General features: G+C 43.9%; 4 protein-coding genes across 4 annotated transcripts; 3 read left to right on the top strand and 1 right to left on the bottom strand.

Moving 5' to 3' along the window:
- Nucleotides 1-754: 754 nt before the first annotated feature.
- Nucleotides 755-982, top strand: AK88_05482 (uncharacterized protein; the record flags this gene model as incomplete). Its single annotated transcript, XM_012483084.1, has 1 exon — nucleotides 755-982. The coding sequence occupies one exon, from the start codon at nucleotides 755-757 to the stop codon at nucleotides 980-982; it is 228 nt and encodes a 75-aa protein (XP_012338507.1).
- A 1,199-nt stretch (nucleotides 983-2,181) lies between these two features.
- Nucleotides 2,182-3,696, top strand: AK88_05481 (uncharacterized protein; the record flags this gene model as incomplete). Its single annotated transcript, XM_012483083.1, has 5 exons — nucleotides 2,182-2,286; nucleotides 2,443-2,775; nucleotides 2,912-3,002; nucleotides 3,123-3,253; nucleotides 3,385-3,696. The coding sequence occupies 5 exons, from the start codon at nucleotides 2,182-2,184 to the stop codon at nucleotides 3,694-3,696; spliced, it is 972 nt and encodes a 323-aa protein (XP_012338506.1).
- Nucleotides 3,697-5,289: 1,593 nt separating this feature from the next.
- AK88_05480 (uncharacterized protein) lies at nucleotides 5,290-6,423 on the top strand (the record flags this gene model as incomplete). The annotated part of the gene is made up of 1 exon (XM_012483082.1): nucleotides 5,290-6,423. One exon carries the CDS (start codon nucleotides 5,290-5,292, stop codon nucleotides 6,421-6,423), a length of 1,134 nt encoding a protein of 377 aa, XP_012338505.1.
- Nucleotides 6,424-7,764: 1,341 nt separating this feature from the next.
- AK88_05479 (uncharacterized protein) lies at nucleotides 7,765-20,275 on the bottom strand (the record flags this gene model as incomplete). Its single annotated transcript, XM_012483081.1, has 2 exons — nucleotides 7,765-14,291; nucleotides 14,335-20,275. The coding sequence occupies 2 exons, from the start codon at nucleotides 20,273-20,275 to the stop codon at nucleotides 7,765-7,767; spliced, it is 12,468 nt and encodes a 4,155-aa protein (XP_012338504.1).
- Nucleotides 20,276-20,531: the final 256 nt, after the last annotated feature.

The raw sequence follows: 20,531 nt of genomic DNA, 5'->3' as shown, positions 1-20,531 counted from the left end.
AAAAAAAAAAAAAAAAAAAAAAAAATTAATGTAATAGTAACCCCACAAAGTTGCAAATCCATGAAGCTCCAAATCAGGAAGATGAGGAGGAAGGCCACGTACCTGCATGGACAGGACACACCCCAGTGCAGGGAATTTCCCCGTTTTACGCGTTTGCGCACTTGGGGACAACATGCATTCCCGCAAATGGGGACTTCACCAATCAGGCGAGTATGCACACGTTGTGTACGTTTTTTGTGTGTGCAAAAAAGTTTATCCCTACAAGACAGTAGCCAATAGCCAATGAAATACCTAATCAATTGCATTGCGCAACCTTTTCCGTTTCTTTCCGTCTGCCACATTTTAGCCTCCCCTATACTTCCAATGAGGGCGCATTTGTGTCTACTCCACTACTATTAGGTGTACTTCTTCTTACGAAAAGGAACAATTCACGTGTCGGCCGCATTTTATGGCTGCACACAACTGGCGGTGTACGTACAAGCCATGATTCGTACACAAATCCCGATATTTTAAAATTTGTTTTTAATTTTTGTTTATTTTACTGATATGCCTTTATTTTGCCCAATTTTACTTTAACTCGTTTGATTTTTGCTTGGCATCAACAACTCATTTGCATTATTACTAATCGGATTGAACTAGACGCTCAGTAGCCTCTACATTTTGGCCCTTTGAATTGAGCGCTTCCGTGGGTGTATTATTTTGCCGCCTACTGCCTCAAATCACCAGATAATTTTGAAAAAAACAAAAAACAAAAATGAAGCTAAGCCTTTGTAGCGTCCTTTTTGCCTTCGTCTTGTGCTGCCTCTGCGGAGCATCCCAGGGTATACATGAAGAAGAGCAAAAGGGCGGAGTAAAGAACGACCTGGGGAATGTAACAATAGAAGTCCTGCCCGCTGACGATGATGACGATGATTTGGAGTTAACCAATTATTTGTTGGACGAACTGATGGACAGGGATAACGTGGAGAGTGACCAACTGTGAATGGTCTATGGGTGCGGGTGGCTGTATGACGAGGGTACAAAGCTTGCACAGCAAACTTCTAATTCGGGTGTGCAGATCAAACCGCGCTTGCGAAGTGTGTGACCATTTGGTGCTACTAAAATGCATAAGTGACATTAAACCTGAAAGGATGAGATGAAACGGATGGAAACAAGAAGAGGAGGATAACTCGCGTCGGATTCTTGTTTGTGAGTTCCACTTACACTAGTGAAATGTTTTGGGGAAGTGCTTGCCACTATCGCACTGCAGCGTTTTGTAGACCCAGAAATGTATATGACCCGTGGCACGCTCTACATAATATATGATTTATTTTTTTTTCTACACGTGGGCGTATTTGCCAAACGCGTTTAAGAACCTTTTTTGGCAAAATAGTTTTCAACTACGTTTAGGCGCTGCGAGGAATTGGAACTGCGTTTTATGGGGTGGCAACGAGAAGGGGGACCAAGTCCTTGCTTAAAAATAAACTCACATGAGCATGTATATATGCACAGGTGGAAATACCTGCAACGGAGGCGGGTCATGCAGGTAGCTTCGCCCATGCGCCGAATAGCGTTACCTGTGTCCATTGAGGATGCTACGATATTTGCGTTTCCAGGGGTACGCCCTATTATCCGCGTGTATGCGTACGCAATTTTCGCCCTATTTGTCATTGTGTGCATAGCATTGCTTGAACAGGGAATCGTCCTTAACCTTTTTTTTTTTTTTTTAAGGGTAGAAAATAACATCATGACGCAATGTTGCTCTATGTTTATATATAGTCTTGCCCCTTTTTGTTTCCACTCCTTTTTTTCAACCCTTTTTTTTTTTTATCCATTTTACATTTTATACTTTTTTTACGGTGAGATCGAAGAATTGAGCTGAGGGAATATATTTTAGGTAGTTAAACTTTGCCATCCTTCGCACTTGTGCATTCTTATAGAGACACTTTTCCATGGAAGTGTAGTTTCCCGACGTGGGCACATTTTGCAACCCTACGTGTTTCCTTGTACTGGCTTAAATTTTTTGGAGGACCAAAAAAAGTAGTCACAAGGGGGAATCAAATTTAATATTTTTTTTTTTTTTTTTTTTATGCAACATTTTCACCTTGCGTGTTCAGAAAAAAATTCATGGTGACATCACAGGTTCGCTTAAATTGAGGTAAAAAAACAAAAAAAAAACGAGATAAAAGGAACGTACTTAGAATGATAAACTTCATCCCGGCGCTCCTCGTGAAGCCTCTCCTGTACATTGGTTTATTCGTCGTTTTAAAGCATGCTGTGTACCTCGTCTACTGGGTGTTAAATTGTGTAAGTTTTTGTGTGTGTTGTCTTTCTGCTTGAGCGAGTCGGAGTTTGTTCTCCCCGCAATTTTAGCAGCAGTGCATACGTAGGCATATAAACACAGATCTACATAAATGCATTTGTGTGTTTGCGTGATCGCGCTTCTCCCTTTCATGCTTTTAGCTCAAGTGCCAAGTGTTTGCGAAAAGATTGAGAAGCTATGGCGAGACAGTTATCATTACTGGGTGCACGGATGGAATTGGAAAGAGCTTGGCATATTTGCTGATAAGTGAAAATGTTAATTTGTTCCTCATAAGTCGTAATGAGGATGCGCTAAAGAGCATCAAGCAGGACCTACTCTTGAGAAACAGGAACTACAAGGGACAGATCGATTATGCAGCGTTTGATTATAATGCAAATAGCTTCACCTCCTATAGGAGTATTCAGGAGAAGATCGAAAAATTGGATGTCGGAATTTTGATTAACAATGTGGGGGTTTCCTACCCGCACCCGTTGGTAAGTGCAATGCAGTGGAGCGCCATGGAGGAGACGGGCGTGGCGACCTCACGGGTGTAAATATGCTCAAAGTACACGCAAAGTGAAGAGAAAACTTTTTTTTTTTTTTTGTGGCTGACACCCCTCCCCTCCGTAGTATTTTCACGAAATGGACATCCACCTGATAGAGCAGCTGGTGAACGTGAATTTGCTGTCATCCTATTACATGACAAAGTTGGTGTTGCCAGGTAATTCCGTGCAGGTGTTTCTTTTTTCTGCGCCGCGTGCGTGCTGCTGTTACAGGCGTTTAACCATCTATATGTGTATACATATTTTGTTTTATTGCATTTTTTTTTTACCCCCCCCAGGAATGATTCGCAAAAAGAAGGGACTCATTTTGTACACGTCCAGCGGCGCAGCCACCCTTCAGTCCTCTCCCTTATACACAGTTTACGCGTCGGTGAAGGAGGCCATCTGTTCATTCGCCAATTCGTTAAGTGTACGTCCCAGAAAAATTGCAAAGACAAGCGGAATAGCCAAATGAGTGCACGTGAAAAATTAGAAAATTGATTAGGCACTTAGTGGGGCTTATTTCATGACACTTTTTGTTTTTTTTTTTCTAAATATCAGGTCGAATTGAGGGAACAGAACATTGAGGTGCAGTGCCACGTGCCTCTATTCATCGTGACCAAGCTGTCCAAGATAAAGAAGCCCAGTGCATTCGTCCCAACGGCGGATGCATACGCAAAGAGCGCAATTAAAAAGATGAAACAGGGGAATAGCACTTGCAGCAGTGTTATATCTTCACCCTATTTCTTGCACAGAGTGCAAATAAGCTTGTACAACGCCATGCCGAAACTGTTGTTTGACACCATGTCCTTCATGACTCTTAAGTCAGTTAGACAAAGAGCGTTGAAGAAGAACGTGAGAAAATATGATTAATTTGGTTTACGTAAGGATACATTTTTTTTTTTTTTTTCCCCCTCCTAATTTTTATCTACGCACTTAGCCATTTGTGCACGATTAAACGTTTTGCTACTTAACTCCATTTGGCAAATACCCCTGTTTGTGTTTTGCACCTTTGAAAAAAAGGTATACAATAAATGCGGCGAAATGGAAGATGTGTTGTTGGGGGTGTGCCCAATGAGAGGTGTTTCCCTTTCGTAGCTTATATACGTGGCAATAAATCTATAAGTGCGCAGTTGAGGGTGGGGGAGATCCAACCGTATCTGCTGGGTCAGGGCGGATGCCTCATGGCTTTTGGGGGATAAATACTCCCATGTGGGCGACGCCAAAATGGATGCTATACACATGGTGATATTTTAATTGTCCTTTGCGTTACTTACACCCATGTGCTACGGGCGATGATAAAAAGCACAAAAGCTGGTGATGCCTATGTGTACGAAGGGGCACCACGATTGGTGTTGCACGGTGAGTTCTCGCGCAGGAGGGACGCATGAGAGTATAACTCTCCTTGGGTAAAAATTTTTTCCTTCTCTTTTTTACCTCTGCGGGAAACAGTGGGGCAAGCTTAGGTGTGCATTCGAAGTGGTGGCTTTTTTCCATTAAAGTTAAATAGGGACGCGAGGTGCGATTGCATCCGGGTGGTGATGCTGCCGATCGGTTATATGCTTCTTTCGCAGTGAGGCTGGAAACATTTCCCACTGCCTCGCGCGGACCGGCGCCGTGTATGTGTACATGTGCGACCACTTGTCTTCGCGTTACAATTTTTATTTGAGTGAGCATTTGTCATTTCTCCCCCATTTCAATCATGGCAACGAATCAAAGAGTATATACATGCAAAATATAAAGGAGCAAGTGTATGTAAAAGTATTTGTGTATTCACCTTTGCGTGTATTTTAAGTGTATTGTCGCGCGGGCCTGTTCCCCTTTGTTTTTTTTTTGGCGAGTGCGACACGAACCCATAGCAGAAGATTTCGGGAGCTTACTCTTGCAGTGGCTGGCGAGCATCGTGTTGTGAATTGACCACTAGCGCGTGCAAGGATACGACCCTGTTGTGTAGCAACGTTTACATTGTGCATGACATCTTCCAACCATAGGGCGCCAGATGGCCTCATTTCTATCGCATTTCATGTGTTCGCACAAGCTGCCCCTTTCCGGAGGCCCTCTTCGTCCCTATTGAGCGAGGCATATGGTTTCCAAAATTTTACAACCGCTTAAAAACTTTCATTTGGGGACTTGTTCGAGTTTTGTGGGCGTCAGTCAACTGTGACGGTTTTTCTTGGATCCATTGTCGTTAGGCTGTTAGCTAGGGGGTCCGCTGGACGGTTCGTTCGGGCGGCTAGCAACTGGCCGGGTAGTGTATTTTGCCTTGTTAAGTTTTATCTTTACCAGCGGTAGAGATTTACCCGTGTACTTATGCTACCTGACTACACCGCGGCAGAAGTTGCGTCGGTGCAACGTCGTAGCTTCCCTGTCTGAGTTAGCGCGCACACCCCCACCCCGACAATAATGCACACGGACGAGCGAAGCTCACATTTAGGCATTACTCACATTTAAAAAAACGAAAATAAAATGCGTACCCCCATCCCGCTGGCCTTGTTTCTGCTGGTGGTGGTACTTATACTCGTGGGCATAGATGAAGTGGCGTCAAATAGCAAATCGGGAAATAATAAGAAGAATGCAAAGAACGCCAAGGTGGGCAGCGGAAGTAAGCAAGGTAAACATGATGGTATGAGTGGAAAGGGAAGCCAAAAAGGGAATAAAAAAGATCCGGGTGGGGGAGGTGGTACTCCGAAAGGACAAAGTAGAGGATCCGAACAGGGAAAACAAAAAAACAGAAAAGGAGACGACAGTCATTTTGATGAATATATACAAGACATGAGAAACAATCAAGACGAAGAAAATTTCATGGATGAACTGAACAAATTTGAAAAAAATTTTCATGATGAAGATTTAGAGAATTCCGAAAATCTTTTTGATAACTATGGCAAGGGAGGAGCATATGATGACGAGTTCAACAACAATGACGAGTTCGATAATGGAAATTACAACAAAATGAGACCTGATGCAAATGATTACCAATATTTTGATAACGATGATATTATTGAGGGGGATGATGAATTGACAAACATATGGAACAAAAATATGCAAAATTTTGAGCCATCTACTTTGCTAACATTTGAAATTCAAGGAAATTCAGAAGAATATCTTTTTGAGGACATAACTAATTTGAACACTTATTTTCGAGGAGTGTTTTACACCAATAATGAATCCGATGATAATAAAATTTTGTTTTTTATTACCGATCCTCATGGACAAATAATTTACAAGAAAGAAGCAGTGGAAGGGATTTTTTACTTTTACACACAGCAAATTGGGGTCTATACAATCACTTTGAAAAATAGCAAATGGATGGGAACAAAAATCACAACGGTTGCCCTTGGGTTGGGAGAAAACCCCTCGTTAAAGTCGGAACACATAAAAGACTTTACCAATTATATCGACAAAATTGTTGCTGAAACGATAAGGTTAAAGAACGAATTGAAGTATTTATCTTCCAAGCATATGGCGCATATTGAGAAAATGAAAAAAATCACCAACAAGGCCTTTCTCTATTGCTTCATTAAATTGTTTGTGCTCATCTTTTTGTCCCTCTTCACCATCTACTACATCAAGAATTTGGTCTCCAACAAGCGCGTCCTCTGAGTTGGCCCCGCTCAGCTGTGGTGCAGGTACCCCGGCGAGGGAGAGCTTGCAATGTGTAGGACACATATGAACAGTCAGGCGATTTTGGTGTACATATTTGCAAAAGTTATGAACTGTCAGGTGTTTTGGGCGAAACAGTTAACAAAAATTATGAACACACAGGTCATTTCCACCAAAGGTGTGTGGGTGAACTGCCGATAGACCGGAAGAGCCCCCACTGAATTAACACACAAACGGAGAAAAAAATACGAAGGGGACAGGTGAACAAGTGTGACATTATTTGTAGAGTATCTTTTCTTTTTTTTAAGTGATAAGCATTTCCCTCATTAGAGTTGTTTAAGGCAAGTATGAGCCGAATGAAATTACACACATTTTGGAGTGTGTATATGCAGTTATGCATGTGTATATGTATACTTGTGGTGTTTCCACCACATGTGCATGTCGCATTTTTGCAATTCCTGTTTTTTCACAATTTTGAAGCACCGAACTTAAAATATAGCTATTTCTCATTTTTTAAAAACCCTTTCTAAGGTACGAAGGGGTGACGGCAAATTTCACGGGCACCCAAACAGAATGGATGAGGGGGGAGGCATGAGCTCTCCGATTGGGGATTTCCCCCACCCACGCCCGTTGGGGATTTTTGACGACAACTTCGGTTTTATGTTGTGAAAGTTTGAGTGACTCCAATTTGTGCGAAGCTTACTGGAGTACATCAATGAAACTTTTGTGCTACACTACTGAATTGCTACGACAAGGTGTCTACCTTGGTATCTCTGCGTTTATATGCGTCTGAATGTACGGAAGGCCTATATTTATTTTTTTTCGTGGGGTACGTGCTGGATCGCAGAACTTGGTGGGGCGAACAACTATGTGTGTGGTTTTGTTGGTGTGCGTTTTTTTACGCATATGTTTGCTGTTGGCAAGTTACACATTAGCCCGTTATTACATTTTTTTTTAATCGTGTTCGGCTCCTCCGAGGTTAGTAAAAACGGGGGCAACAAAAACAAAGACAATAAAACAATATCACACGATCGAAAGAACAAACACATGAGTAACAAAAAAGTACCCAAAACAGAAACAAAAAAATACAAGATGTGTTTACTAATTAATTTACAACGATGACGTGGGACGTCTCCCTTGTAAACACGTGATAGGTGAGCGTGGTTAATTTTTTTTTTTCCCCTGGTGGGGGTCTTATATAAGCTGCGTTTCTCTGGGCACTACGTTTTTGCGAAGGAGGAAGGAATGTAGGAATGGCAGAACAAGACAAGTATTCTCTTTTGGGCGCGGGTAATTTTTGAGCGCATTAGAGGGAGGCATTCCCCCACCCCTCCTTCGCTGCTACTTCTCCCGCTGCGGTGAGACACACTTCCCATGTATCAACTGACGGAGAAGCTTGGTGATACTCTCTGCAACATCGGTGTTCATATGGGAAAGCGTAAAGTGGTTCGTTTTCACATTAAAGGTTCCCTTGGTGTGACAAAAGTTACACACACTCACAGGTTGCTGAAGGGGGGGGTTGGCATTGTTCGAAATGTGCTTCGCCTTCTTGTAATAAAACGGACTATTCCTGGTAATTCGGATTAGCTCTTTGTATCTCATTATTTCACTTCTTGGGATGATTCGTACGCAGCATATGTCGTCATCCTGGGCTGGTTTTTCCTTCTGTCCGTCTGTTTGGTAATCCCTTTGTTGCGCTCCCTCACACGGTACTGTGCTTCCCGACAGGGGTTGTCCCTTTTTGCGCAGCATGAAAATCTTCCTCATTTGACTCTCCTTCAGGTCAGCCCTTTCGCAAATCGTGTCGGTCAATTCGTCCTTGAGGCTCCTGCGGGGTAGGTACACTGTTTTTACGTTCACGCGCGTTACAAAGTTGCATGGGTTGATGAGGAATATGTCATCTCGTTTTAGCACTTCTTCCTGTTTGGGCAACTCGCTAGGTTCATCTGTTTGACCTGGCTGACCTGTGCGTACCCGGATCATTTGGTCCCTGCCACCACCGTTCTGTTCCACCAGAAGGCCAAGGTAGTCATTTCTCGAGTTGTAAATAAAATTACTGCACTTTGCTTTCTGTATCTGTTTTTTGTAATCCCAGCATTTCATGGTCGTCCTCTTCGACTTGTCCACAAAGTGGTGGTTCTTCCCGTCGCACACATGATTCGCTTTTTGTTTGGTTTTGTTCGCAGCGGGTTTTTCTCCTTTGATACTACCCCCCGGCGCAGCAGCATCCTTTTGCACATTCTCACTTGCAGCATCGGGGAAGTCACTTAACATAGAGTACCCCTTGGATAAACGTTCATCCTCGTCCAAGGAGTTATCATCTAGCAGCACCTGGTCAAAGTCAGACGTATCGCTGGATGTAACAATTTGTTTTGCGAGATTTCCATTTGTGTCTGTGTCACTGTTGGGGTGAACTTGTGTACCATCTTGGTTTTTTTTTTTTTTCTTCTTGTCCATTTTAATTGCCTTATTTGAAATGAACAGGACATCCATAGCTTTGACATGCATGACTGTCCTGATGTCTCTCCTGCAGAGAAAGTTTTCATCCCAAAATTTATTTCGATCGATGCAGATTTTTACAAATTTAACAAACACTAGTTTTCCTTCTATCAGGACAAGTGCAAATTGATTTTCTGCATCAGTGGGGTCTTCCATACTTTGTTCCTTAAGGTGCTTATTTTTTTCGTTTGTGCTTTTTCGTCTATGCGTTTCGCCATCCGTTGGAAGTGTGTTAATGCTGCAACAATCTTCGGTGCTTGCTCCTTTTGGGGTTGCAAATACTCCTCCTGGTTTTTCCCTTTCTGCATCATTACGATGGTTGCCCTTGGAAGGTATCTCCTCTGCACTGCTTCTTCGCACGCGAGAACTTCCCAACTGAGGATGGAAGGGAAGGACATATATTTCTCCTTTTGTCCGTTCGAATAGTGCATGGATGCAACATTTTAGATTTTGCAGAATGCACTTTAAAATTAATTGCCGCGTGGGATCCAGGTTGTTCGTCTTCTCTACCCTTTCGCTTAGGGTTGTGTTTTCCTTGGTCTGCATCTTCTCATCGCTGTGGAAGTTTTTTTCTCCTTGAGGTGACTCCCTCTTAAACGGATACAACTGGTCAACTTTGTGGATGACGATTGGCTGCTCCGTCTGTCTGAAAAGAGGAAAGGTTGCTTTTGGAAAGAGGACCTTCCCCTTTTGTAGAATCGGTTTGTCTACATCTGTCAGCTGATCCCTTGAGTTTATCTTGACGGTGAGCCACTGCTTCTTTTGGAATATTTCGTAGTTTTTGGTGATCCTGGTTCGTGAGTCGCAGGGGGGCTTGATGATATGGATTCCTTCGCTGTCCTCATTAGGGATTGCCTGTGGCCCATTTGATTTTTTTTCTGCCCCCCCATTGAAGTGCTTTTTAAAACAAATGAACAGATGCAAATTGTGCAAATAATAGTTAATAAAAAAGCTAGCCCTTTTCAGCTCATACAGATATATTAACCACGTGGCGCTGCTAACCTTTCCTGCTAAGTCGATATTCTGTTCGTACTTCTTTTCGAATGTCTGCATGTTTTTCTTGGCTTGGATTACATTCCGTGTGGTTGTTCGCCCTTCTTCGACGCGATTACCAGCTCTATTATTTTTGTCCTTTCTCACCAATGCTTTATGTGTGAGGTATTTGTATTGGTTGTACTGGAAGCGGATTCTATTTTGCTCATGCGATATCGTGTTACCTCTGTTTTGTGTCATGTAGGTGTTCATTTCGTTGGAGCACATGTGGAGAGCCGTATCATGAATCCTAAAATTTCGATCTATGCTCCCATGCAATCTCATGTCGCAGGGGGAGAAGGAGTTGGTCAGAAGTATCTCGTTGAAGTAACTTCCGGACGTGGTTACAGGGGGGTTACGCATACCGAAATGGGGGAAACTCCCCCAAGCAATGTTCGAAGAGTTAGCAGAGAAATGAGAAGCTCGTCCTGCATTAGGATGAATTATATTCATGGTGGTTGTCTTCACATCCTCGTCATATATGTAAGGCTCTCGTCTTCTCGTTGGGGGATTCTCGCTAATGGAGGGGCGATCTACTTTGCGCAGTGTTCCCTGAGAAGGTCCCTTAATCCCGTTGCATATATCCCCCTCAACTGTTTTTACCATTTCTGTGTTACAAATTCCATGAGGTGAGAAAAGCTTACTAGGGTGTTTAACATTCCCCTTTGAGTTTTTTGTGGGGGGCACACCACCTGCGATGCTGCAATGGGGGTCTAACTGGGGTGTGTTGTGTGGACGGAACGGGTTGGTCTTATCATCTTCTTCTGTTAAATAAACTTCATTTTGTAGGTCTGTATTTATCCCATGTTTGTCTCTTCCATCAGCAGCAAGGATGCCCTTCTCACTACTTAAAAAATCACTCTCACGGGTATGCGATTTTTCGAAGTTGCTCGAGTGCATATCTTTCGCGTTGTCGGTGCCACTCCCACTGCTACTGCTATTGGTTGAGATGGAGCACCCGCTGGTAATCCTTTGGCCGATTTTAATTTCCTTATCTGGGGGGGTGTCACCACACGTCTTCACAGTATCGCCAACGAAAGGATCTTTTACTTTGTTCGAGGGGGGATGTTCTTCCAAATATGGGTTACTACTACTACCACAGTTGACGCGATCTACACTAACAGAATGAACAACTCCATTCGCTACACTCTTATGTTTACCTGAATGTTTCGTTACGTGCATTTTATGAAACAACGTTACATCCCCGAGCCTTGAAAAAAATGATTCATTTATGATTTTATTATTTTCTTCCATGTGGTGTTTGATATTGATTTCCTCTTTTCCTTGATCCTTCCAGGGTATGTTCTGTACTTCCCTGGCACTGCAAAGACTGATTGCAGGGGAGCGTCCGCTTTTACGACACTCATCAGGGGTTAAACTTTTTGTTTTTTTTTTGGACCACGTTGAATATGTAATGTCGTTCCGCGTGTGGGGGTCGGTCCCAAAGTTCTCTCTATACATATGGCTCCCTGTTGTGCTGTTGGGAGGACTAGTTTGTTTTTTCTCTTTGGGTTTGCCATTTGCTCGGCTGATGTATCTTTCGTAATTAAAGCTATAAATGGGGTCGTAGAGAGTAAGTAGCTCGTCCCAAACCCCCCCGTGGCAAACAGACGACAACAATCTTTTGTTTATTTCATCTGCATTTTTGAGGTGAGATTTTTCCTCATCAATGATGTTTATCGTTTTGGTCAGCTTCTTTCTGGAGTTGAGTTCATTGAACAAAATCATGAGGGAGTAAAAGAGGGGGGCGAGAGCTTTTAGATGGCTCTCGCTGACTGCGTCGTAGCTGTCCATATGTTGGTCTCTCCTTCCAATGGTTTCTTTCTCGAGGTCCTTTCTTCCTCCACTTTGCGAATTCATCAAACACATTGCAGATACTTCATTTGTTCCTTCCATCGTTGGTGCAACTCCTATGGGGGGCTCGAATTGGGACAGGATTTTCCCATTACGGTGCATTATCTTTAAGATATTTCTTTTCCTCTTCTGCTGTTGTGTGTGGGGGTTTTTACCCCTTGTTGATTGTGTAAGGGAGTTGTCGAAGCAGTTGGGGCAACCGCAGTGGGAGAGCCGCTCCCAGCAGTGCATTGAACATGTAGACACGGGCTCGAGTTCCTCTTCATCATCGCTCCCCCAAAATTGTTTACACGATTTTGTGTAATGATGGCAGCACGAGTTGACACTCGATTCTTCGTACTCATTTTGAGAGAATATTTTCTCCACTAAGTGGCACGATGTGCTAGAAAAATGGCCGGCCGTTTGGCATGTCTGTCCTGTTTGGTCCTCTTCTTCGGCCTCTTTTTTGGTCTTTTTTTCCTCCCCTTTCTCATCCCTCTCCTCCGTGGGTTCGTCACAAGGGATACTGTTCATCGGCCCATTTGGCATTGGTGACATTCCTGACAAACATGGGTTGACCACGCTGTTGCAGAGTGACGGAGACGAATTAGACGTGGTGATTTGCATTTGTTCCACTTTGCATTTGAGTTCACCACTGAGGACGGCATCCTCTTTGTCACAATCCTTTATGGTACCCTGGGGTTGGTTGTGAATTGCGTGGAGAGAGAGTCCTCTTTTGTGCAGGTGCCCCTCACTGCTGCTACGGTTGTAATCTTGTGATTTATTTGGGTTGTTCGAATGGGGCTCATTTTCCCCCTTGCGATATTTTTCCCCGGTATGTCTAATTGAGCTGCCACCTGTTTCACCCGTTTGAGAGAACCAACCAGGTGAAATGGTCACATCGTTCAATCCCTTCTGAACTTGTACGTCGGCTGGTAATCCTCCAGCAGTTTTTTTTTCTACACTGATATATGTGTTTGTTTTTTTGGTGTCTTCCTTCTTTGGAGCACCCAATTGATTTCCTTTTTTTTTTAATTCTTCTCTGAAGGTTGAGTTCCCCATAGTTTTAGCCCCGCCATCAATTGTAGGGCTTCCATGGGGTGATGTTCCTACATCCCTAATACCTGTGTTTCCTCGTTTTTTAAATGGTGATATGTTCATGTCTTCCTTGTCTCTTCCGGGACTCCTATCGATGGATTCATTCTCCATCATACCGTTTGGCTTCCCCTCATGGTAATAACCACCGTTTAGGAGTGTTTCTTTTTTTTCCTTGAAAGAACAGACAGGCTCATGTGATGGGTCTCTTCCTTTGAGTTGGTCCGTGTGTCTACCCTTCGAGCGATCTCTCGACAGGTGAGCAGTACAGGGGAGTACAGCACCTGCATCATCGCTGATGGTGCTAATGGTGCTGACTGCACTTGTCCCTCTGGACGTTCCCACTTCTTTGCCTTTCCCCTGATCATATTTCTTAAATGGGTATTTTTCAACAGATTCACAAAATGAACTACTCTCCATGGGGAGTTTGCAATAACAGACTGACAGCATCATCCAGAGGATGGTGGGGAGTCCTCCCTGTTTCATCGATGGTAAGGTCCTAACTTTTAGAACTAGCTTCAGAATCCTCATTACATTTTTTAAATTGGGAAAACTTTTTAAAATGCTTGAAAAAAATTCAGTGTGCTTCAAAGAGTTGTTTGTATTAACAGAAACATCACACACGATGTGATTTTTTCTCAGGGTTAGGATAGGAACTCTAGCAGAGTCCACTAGCTGTAGTTGTACGTCGTCAAAGAAAGCACATTCGGATGGGTCTAGGGGTGTGGCATCTCTGTTGTTCCGTTTGTCATGTATGCTCAAATGGCATTCATCTGATATCACTTTGCTTCTTGAGTCAGTCGAGTATTTATCCTTCCACTCCGCGTCGTTGTCCTTCCCCTCCGCTTCGGTCTTGCGCTTTCTCTTCATCTGAACGATGTAGTTGTAAATGTTACGCAGGATATACTTGGGGTTGTAGAGATTGGCCTGAATGACGATGTCCAGGTCGCTTGTCTTGGAGTCCACCCCGTAGGCACTAGAACCCACTGTATATATTTTAATGTCACAGGTGAACAAGTGCTTTATTAGCTTGGACAGAAGAGAAAAGATTTTTCTTTTCGTTCGTTTGATATCCTTGGACGGCTTCACCTTTTTGAGCAGATCGATTAGTAGTTCTTCTGTTTTTCTCAACAGGAGGGAGATATCTGCCTGGAGAGCATTGCGTGTTGTGTTGTTTCCCTTGTCACATCGGTGTAATGTTGTAGGGGGAGGACCCACTTTAACGACGTTGCATCTCTGAATTGCATAATGTAGGAATGACAGCAGGTGTACCCTTGGCTTGTCTTCTAGGTTTAGAGATAGACTTCTTCTTCTCCCATTTTGGAGGGGGAGGTGACTGCTGCTCGCGATGAACTTATCGTAGTGACTTAGGGTGACGCAACTTTGGTTTCGGTTTCTTCCCTTTTGGGCTGCATCATTACAGTTAGCAGGTGCCCCATTATGGGCGGCCACCTCTTCCCAATTTTTCTTCCTCTTTTTTTTTTTTTTTTTTTTTTTTCTTCTTCTTCCTCCTCTTATCATTCAAGTGCTGCCCGTTTTGCGGCGCGTACCCATAGGATTCCTCTACGTAATTATTAGGACACTCATGGGGGTCTGCCTCCTGATTTTCTATCCCGTGCATGGGAGTACCTTCCCCCCCCTTGGCAGGCTGCTTCACGCTCCTTGGTTTTATATTAGAGAACAAGCATAAGGGTTCACCGATCGTGGATGTGTTTACAGAGTAGGCCTCCTCATCATTTCCAACGACTAAAACATTCTCATGGTTACATTTTTTAAGTTCGTTGTATTTCCTAACCATTCTGTTATAATTGTTTGTCTTATTTTCATTTTTTTGATTGATGTTTGAGGAGGCTGACTTTTGTTTCTTCTTCTCTTTATGGAGTCGTATTCGTGCGGGTCCCCCATTGTCCATGCCTTCGTAAGCATTCGGTAGGTCCTGTTGGGTAGAGAGCACTCTGGATTCATCATCAGTTGGGAATTTTTTCCACTCATTTTCATCTACCAATTGGTCATTCGTATAATATATCGCATCCCTTTTAGTTTCGTTTTCCATTTGTTCAGCACTTGGACATTGTCGCTCGGGGATCCCATCTTGTTCTACTCTGTTTCCATTGGGCAGAGAGCAAAGATTTTTTTTTCTTTCCTTCGGGGGGTTGTTCTTCCTCTTATCCATCCTATTGGTTTTGTCTGTTTCACCTGGGCATTGCGAGGGGTTGTCTCTGTGTGAGATGTGCTGCTGGTCCAGTGGAAGAATTTCTTTATAGGAGTAGCTTCCAAGAGAATTGCCTCCTTGTTGATAAGTCCTATTTGGAGTGGGTCCATAATTCTCACCGAAGTAATCTCCATTGGTGAAGTTCCCCTCGTTGGTCAGATTTGGAAAATGGGGCGAGCTAGTAACAGAGTGCAAATCTCGTAGCGGGATGCCGAGCGGGGGGATGATGCCGCTATAGGGGAGGTGGTAAAAGCCACTTGAAGGTTTGCCATAGGACCCAGCAAAGGTGTTCACAAGAGGGTTATTATACTCAAGAGGACACATGGCATTAAATTTGTTACTATCGTTTGAAAAAAAAATACTTCTGTCTGCACTGTACATACTGTGTTGTGTGTATTGCTCATCGTTGAAATATTTTTTTTTTTTTTTTTTTCTTATGCGTAATTTGTTGTGCATGTCCCATTTGTGGTTTGGGACATAGTTCATTTTTTCTCTGTTCCGTTGGACTGTTTGGTGGAAAAGTGTTGTATCTGGGTGCAGAGGGTTAGGGTTCGTTTCTTGGGCGTTCAGCACCACGTGCCTGTTGCCTGGAGGGTAGTTACCTCCTACGGGGAAGTTATTTTCTACGTTTACGTGTCCCGGGTTGAGGTTACTGCTCCAGTTGTTACTATGCTGCGCACCTCTGTCGAAGGTTCCAATCGGGGGGAGACCCATTTTGTTAACAGGAACAACCAAGTGATGATTGTAAGGGACATCATCCCAAGGGGTGTTCATTCCTCTGTTGTAACAATCTCCTAAGTAACTTACTTCTCTACATAGGAATGGGTCATGTTTCACTGGGCCATGTGTCCCTTTGGCTTCTTCACTCTGACCTCCCTTTGTGTGAACATAATGGTACTTATTGTGAGGGGGTCCAATTTTATTACGTGGTTTGTGGTCCGTTTGGACGGAAGTACAAATGTTGTAATCGATGTCCTGACGATGAGAAACACTGCTGGTTATACTCCTTGGGTTTTCACACACACTGGGGGCATACCTTCCCCCTACTTCATCTGTTGCGGCAACAAGGGATGCTTCTACAGAGGCCACATCCTCATTGTTCACTCCCATGACACTGCTACCCACTTCAGTGTAATTATTCAAATCGGTTCCACCATTGGGAAAGGTCTTCACTCTGTATTGCCTGCCATATATTGGGGGTCTATACTGTTGTTGAGGGAGTCCACAAGGCTGCTGAAGTAGGCGACGCGCTTTATTTCTACGTGCTTCGTTCTGTCTGCCTGGGAAGAAGTTTTCTTGTCCGTTTATCAAGTTGTTCATGCGGCCCACTCGGTTCGGGTTTCCAAAGTTGTGAGCACCGCTGAGCCCGCTCACGCTGTTGATTCCTCTCATTCTGTTCATTCCACCCAAGTCCCTCGCGCCGATCATATAATTCGCGAATCCATGTTTAAAATGGTTAAAATACGGTTCCCTGCTACATGGGCCACGTTCATTTTCGCTTCTCCATAAGTCTTCCATGTAGAAGGTGGTGGCACCAGTGGGGTAGTTCAATTTTAGGTGTTTCGGTGGGAATCCCTTTCTGCGTGTTCGTTGGGGCAGCGTCCTGTGGATGCGGGCTAGTCGATTAGCGTGTCTGATTGGGTTCATTCGATTGACGTAGTTCATATAGTTCATGTAGTTTACGTAGTTGGCGTAGTCCCTCGACACGAAACTGCTGACGTTGTCGCTGAGCAGATCTACTGAGTAGTCCTCGTCATGGGTGTCGCGGTTATGGCGGTTTGGGATTCCGCTCTGTTGGCTGCCGCTCCGTTCGATACAGTCCCTTTGGTGGCTTCCATTGTCTCCTCCATTTACAATTCTGTCCACTCGTCCGTGCACATCCCTACCCTCACGTGGCATCTCCCTCTCTTCAAAGTAGCCATCACGAGTAGGGGGCACATTAACAAAAGATTCGTTTCCCTCAGAGACGTTACTCTGGTCTTCCTGCTCCAATACATTTTGTAAATTAAAATTATCTTCGCTGGTGTATCTGTAATGTTTTGTATGATCCACATTTGATAAGTTTGGGGGGGTGCAGAACCCATGGTTTGTGGGAAGTGGGTTCATGGTCCTGTTCGCATACGTGCTAATTAGTGTGTAGATGATGGGGTTCATGGCGCATGGGTCGTCCACGTCAATCTGGTGAGACTGTGCGTGATATTTCTTCCGCTGCTTCTCCTTGTGTGTCCCTTTTCTTGGGGCCAGTTGGGGGGCACGCGAACGGCTGCTACCCGCTTGGTTGATACCCAGTTGGCTGCTACCAAATGGAGTACTTCCAACGTCGCATCCGTCTACCTTCTCGACCCTCGCGTTAGAAGTCCTTGCCTCTGGAGTTGAAGCGGAATCCATTTCCCCTTTCTCTTCCCCGTTGCTGCCTTTCCGCATAACAGATTTTTGTGAGCCTTTTGTAGATCCCTTTGTGGGGTTACATTTTTCGCCCAAGTGATATTCAACCTGTGGGAGTCTACGCCCCATGGGAGATGACTCCTTATTACGAAGGTAAGGTGTGTCCTCCTCGGCAGACTGACCTATTTCCTTTTGTTCTTTTGAGTTGACGATCTGACTTGTGGATTTAAGCTCCTCGTTTGTGTCCACCTGTTCAGTATAATTTTTTTTTTTTTTTTTTTTTCTTTTCTTTTTTTTTTTGTGTTGTGTCCCACTTGCATTGGTTATGTTCTCTATGTTGAGCAAATCGTCACAACTAAGTGGTGATAGTTTCTCTATTATATTTTCCGTTCCATTTTCCATTCTGATATTCGCAATTTCTTCGGATATATTTATATTCCACGTGGGTGATATGGAACAATCATTGGGGATATCCTTAGCGTTCGATGTGGGTTCCCTTGTGTGATCATCTCCCGTGTTCGCAAAACTATCAGACTGTTTTTTTTCATCTCGGCTCAGTTGGGATGATTCAGTTTGATTACACTCAACGTTACTCAGGATTTCACCTTTAGTGACGATTTCATTTGTGGTGTTGAGTTTCCCATTCGAGGGGATGGAACTTTTGCTCTTTTTGCTTTTTTCGTTATTCCCCCTTCTGTTCACATTTTTCTGTTCGCCTTCCATGCCTTCGTTCATTCCTACGTCGATGTTTGAAGGAGCCAAAGTGCTGAGTTGGGCTGTGTCTAACGAATCATCATTCGTGGTTTCAAAAACTGTTCCATTTTGATTCGATTTTTTTTGGCTAGCTCTATTGAAAGCAGTTGAAATGGGTTCTGATGGATGATCTATATTTCCTACCTCTTGGCATTTATTGCAATGGAAATGATTTTCTTCCCCTTCTGGTTTGCGTTTATTTGTCTTGTGACTCTCTCCAAGTGTTTGACTAATCACACTTGTTTCTGGAGTGAATAACGAAATGTCATCCTTTGAATCCACTGAGACGTATTCCTTTTTTCGCGCTGGGTTGTTTTTGTGAGAGCACTTTTTACTGTTACTAGAGGTTGTGTTTATTGAGGGTAGGGGTAGTAGAGTTGCTGTTTCAGCTTCACCATTTCCACTTGGAACGGGGGTTGTCTTTGTGTCCATCTCATAGTCGCTTCCCTTTTTGACATGTTCTGGGAAGGTACTCTGAGGAGTTAGTAACTGTTGGAGGTGTTCGATGTGTCGTGCGCTTCGACTTTGCATCCTTCCCCCGTTCGTTAAGGTAGTATTGTATTTACTACCGTTATTTTGGGATTCTTCCTCCTGGTTAATCTGCATGCGGTGGCTGGTTGACAGGTTTACTTGCAGTCCGTCTGCCCCCTCGTTAGCCGTTTCGCTATCCACCTGGCTGCCTCCACTTTCCTTTTTTTTTTTTTTTTTTTTTTTCTTCCTCTTTTTCTTCTTCTTCAGGAAATCTTTTATGTCATGTAGAATCGGTAATTTTAGATGCATTTTTTGCTCTAACTTCTTTTGCTTTATTGTAGCTATCTGGGAGTGCACCCTGGAATGTGCTTCGTTCGGGGTGGCACTGCCGTCATAATTACTGTTGATGCTGACCTGATTGAGGTATTCCGAGTCCTGTCCACTTTGCTCATCATAGGGGTGGTACGCTGCGTGAAGTGTGGGACGGGTTCTACCTAACGCAATCGTGTCTGTTCCCTTATGAGAGATATGAACTGCCTGATACATCGCACTTGGTCGATTGTCTTTGCGGCTTTCATTTTCTTCATTGTTCAAACAGCGCTGTTTTGGGTGTAGCGTGTATGTGACGAGCGAAGTGGGGCTTTCCTTATGTGCACACTTCGAGCAAGGGGTGACGGAAGTGAACGTGGGTTCTACTATCTCCGTCTCTTTTTGCTGCTTATTTTGTGATATCCCTTTCCTGAACTCAAGACTGCTAAACTTGTTGAAAAAGTTTAGGTTATACAGAATTTTATTCACTTGGTTCACTTTTTTTTTGTAAATGCTGAGTTTCCTTCTGCTTTCTTCGCTGGAGTGTACTTGATGGGGGCGGGGACAGTGGTCGAGGTGGCGTGTACCATGTTCGTTGTTATCTCCTTCAGCGTCGGTGTTATCACATTCTTCACTGTCCTCATCATCTTGCTCACCACCCCTGTTGATTGGACACGAAACATGCATGCCTTCCGCGGGTTTGTCCCTATGTGCATCTACTGCAGATGCAGGGGGTGGTGACTTTCGTCTTCTCTTCTTCTTCTTGTTGTTGTCCTGCCGCTTCCCCATTTCCTCGGCGCACCGTGACGCATGATCTTTGTCATTAATGACGTAGCCTTGTACTTGTTTTGGTTCCGCGGAGTGGGTTGCCACATCGATTGTTTTTTTTGCTCGTTTATTATGCTTCTGCCAATTGGTGCGATCGGTGCGGTCCTTGTCTTTTATCCCATTTGGTGTGCAATTTGTGGCTTGTTCTTCGATCGGATAAGCTTCCGACGTGTGTGCATCCTTCTCGTTGTGAGTAGAGGCACCAGTGGAATTTCTTTCACTTGCTGTTCTCAACACACATTTGAGCACGCGTCGTTGGCTGTGCGTGTGTGCATTCTGTGGCTGTTCCCGTGGACGCCTTTGGGGGGATCCTCCACTGGGTGTATGGTTGAGGAGGTGGTTTGTGTAAAGACTCTGCTTGCTATTGAAACTTCCAGTGTGGCTATTACTATCCCCGCTCCAGGCGGAGTGTAGGTTCCCCTCTACGCTGTCCATTATTGAATTAAAATCTTTGTTCTCTCTCATACGAGTGGTTACAAGTTTGGGGGTTACAAAAAGGGGGTTGTATCAACGAAGGTTCCGGAATGAACCATTCATTTTTTTTTTTTTTTTTTTTTTTTTTTTTGGCTTATATTAGTTAATGCACGAAAGGACAGTGATTTCTTTGCGAATCGTTGTTGATCCCCCGGCCAGAGTAGTGGCTGCTTGGTTGTTCAAATAGTTGTCGCTGTTCCTTAGGCTTGTCGTTTTG

Source organism: Plasmodium fragile (genome assembly GCF_000956335.1).
Source record: "Plasmodium fragile strain nilgiri unplaced genomic scaffold supercont1.140, whole genome shotgun sequence".
Classification (NCBI taxonomy): domain Eukaryota; phylum Apicomplexa; class Aconoidasida; order Haemosporida; family Plasmodiidae; genus Plasmodium; species Plasmodium fragile.
Note: the sequence above shows the minus strand (reverse complement) of the source record. Positions and strands in the feature narration are given on the sequence as shown.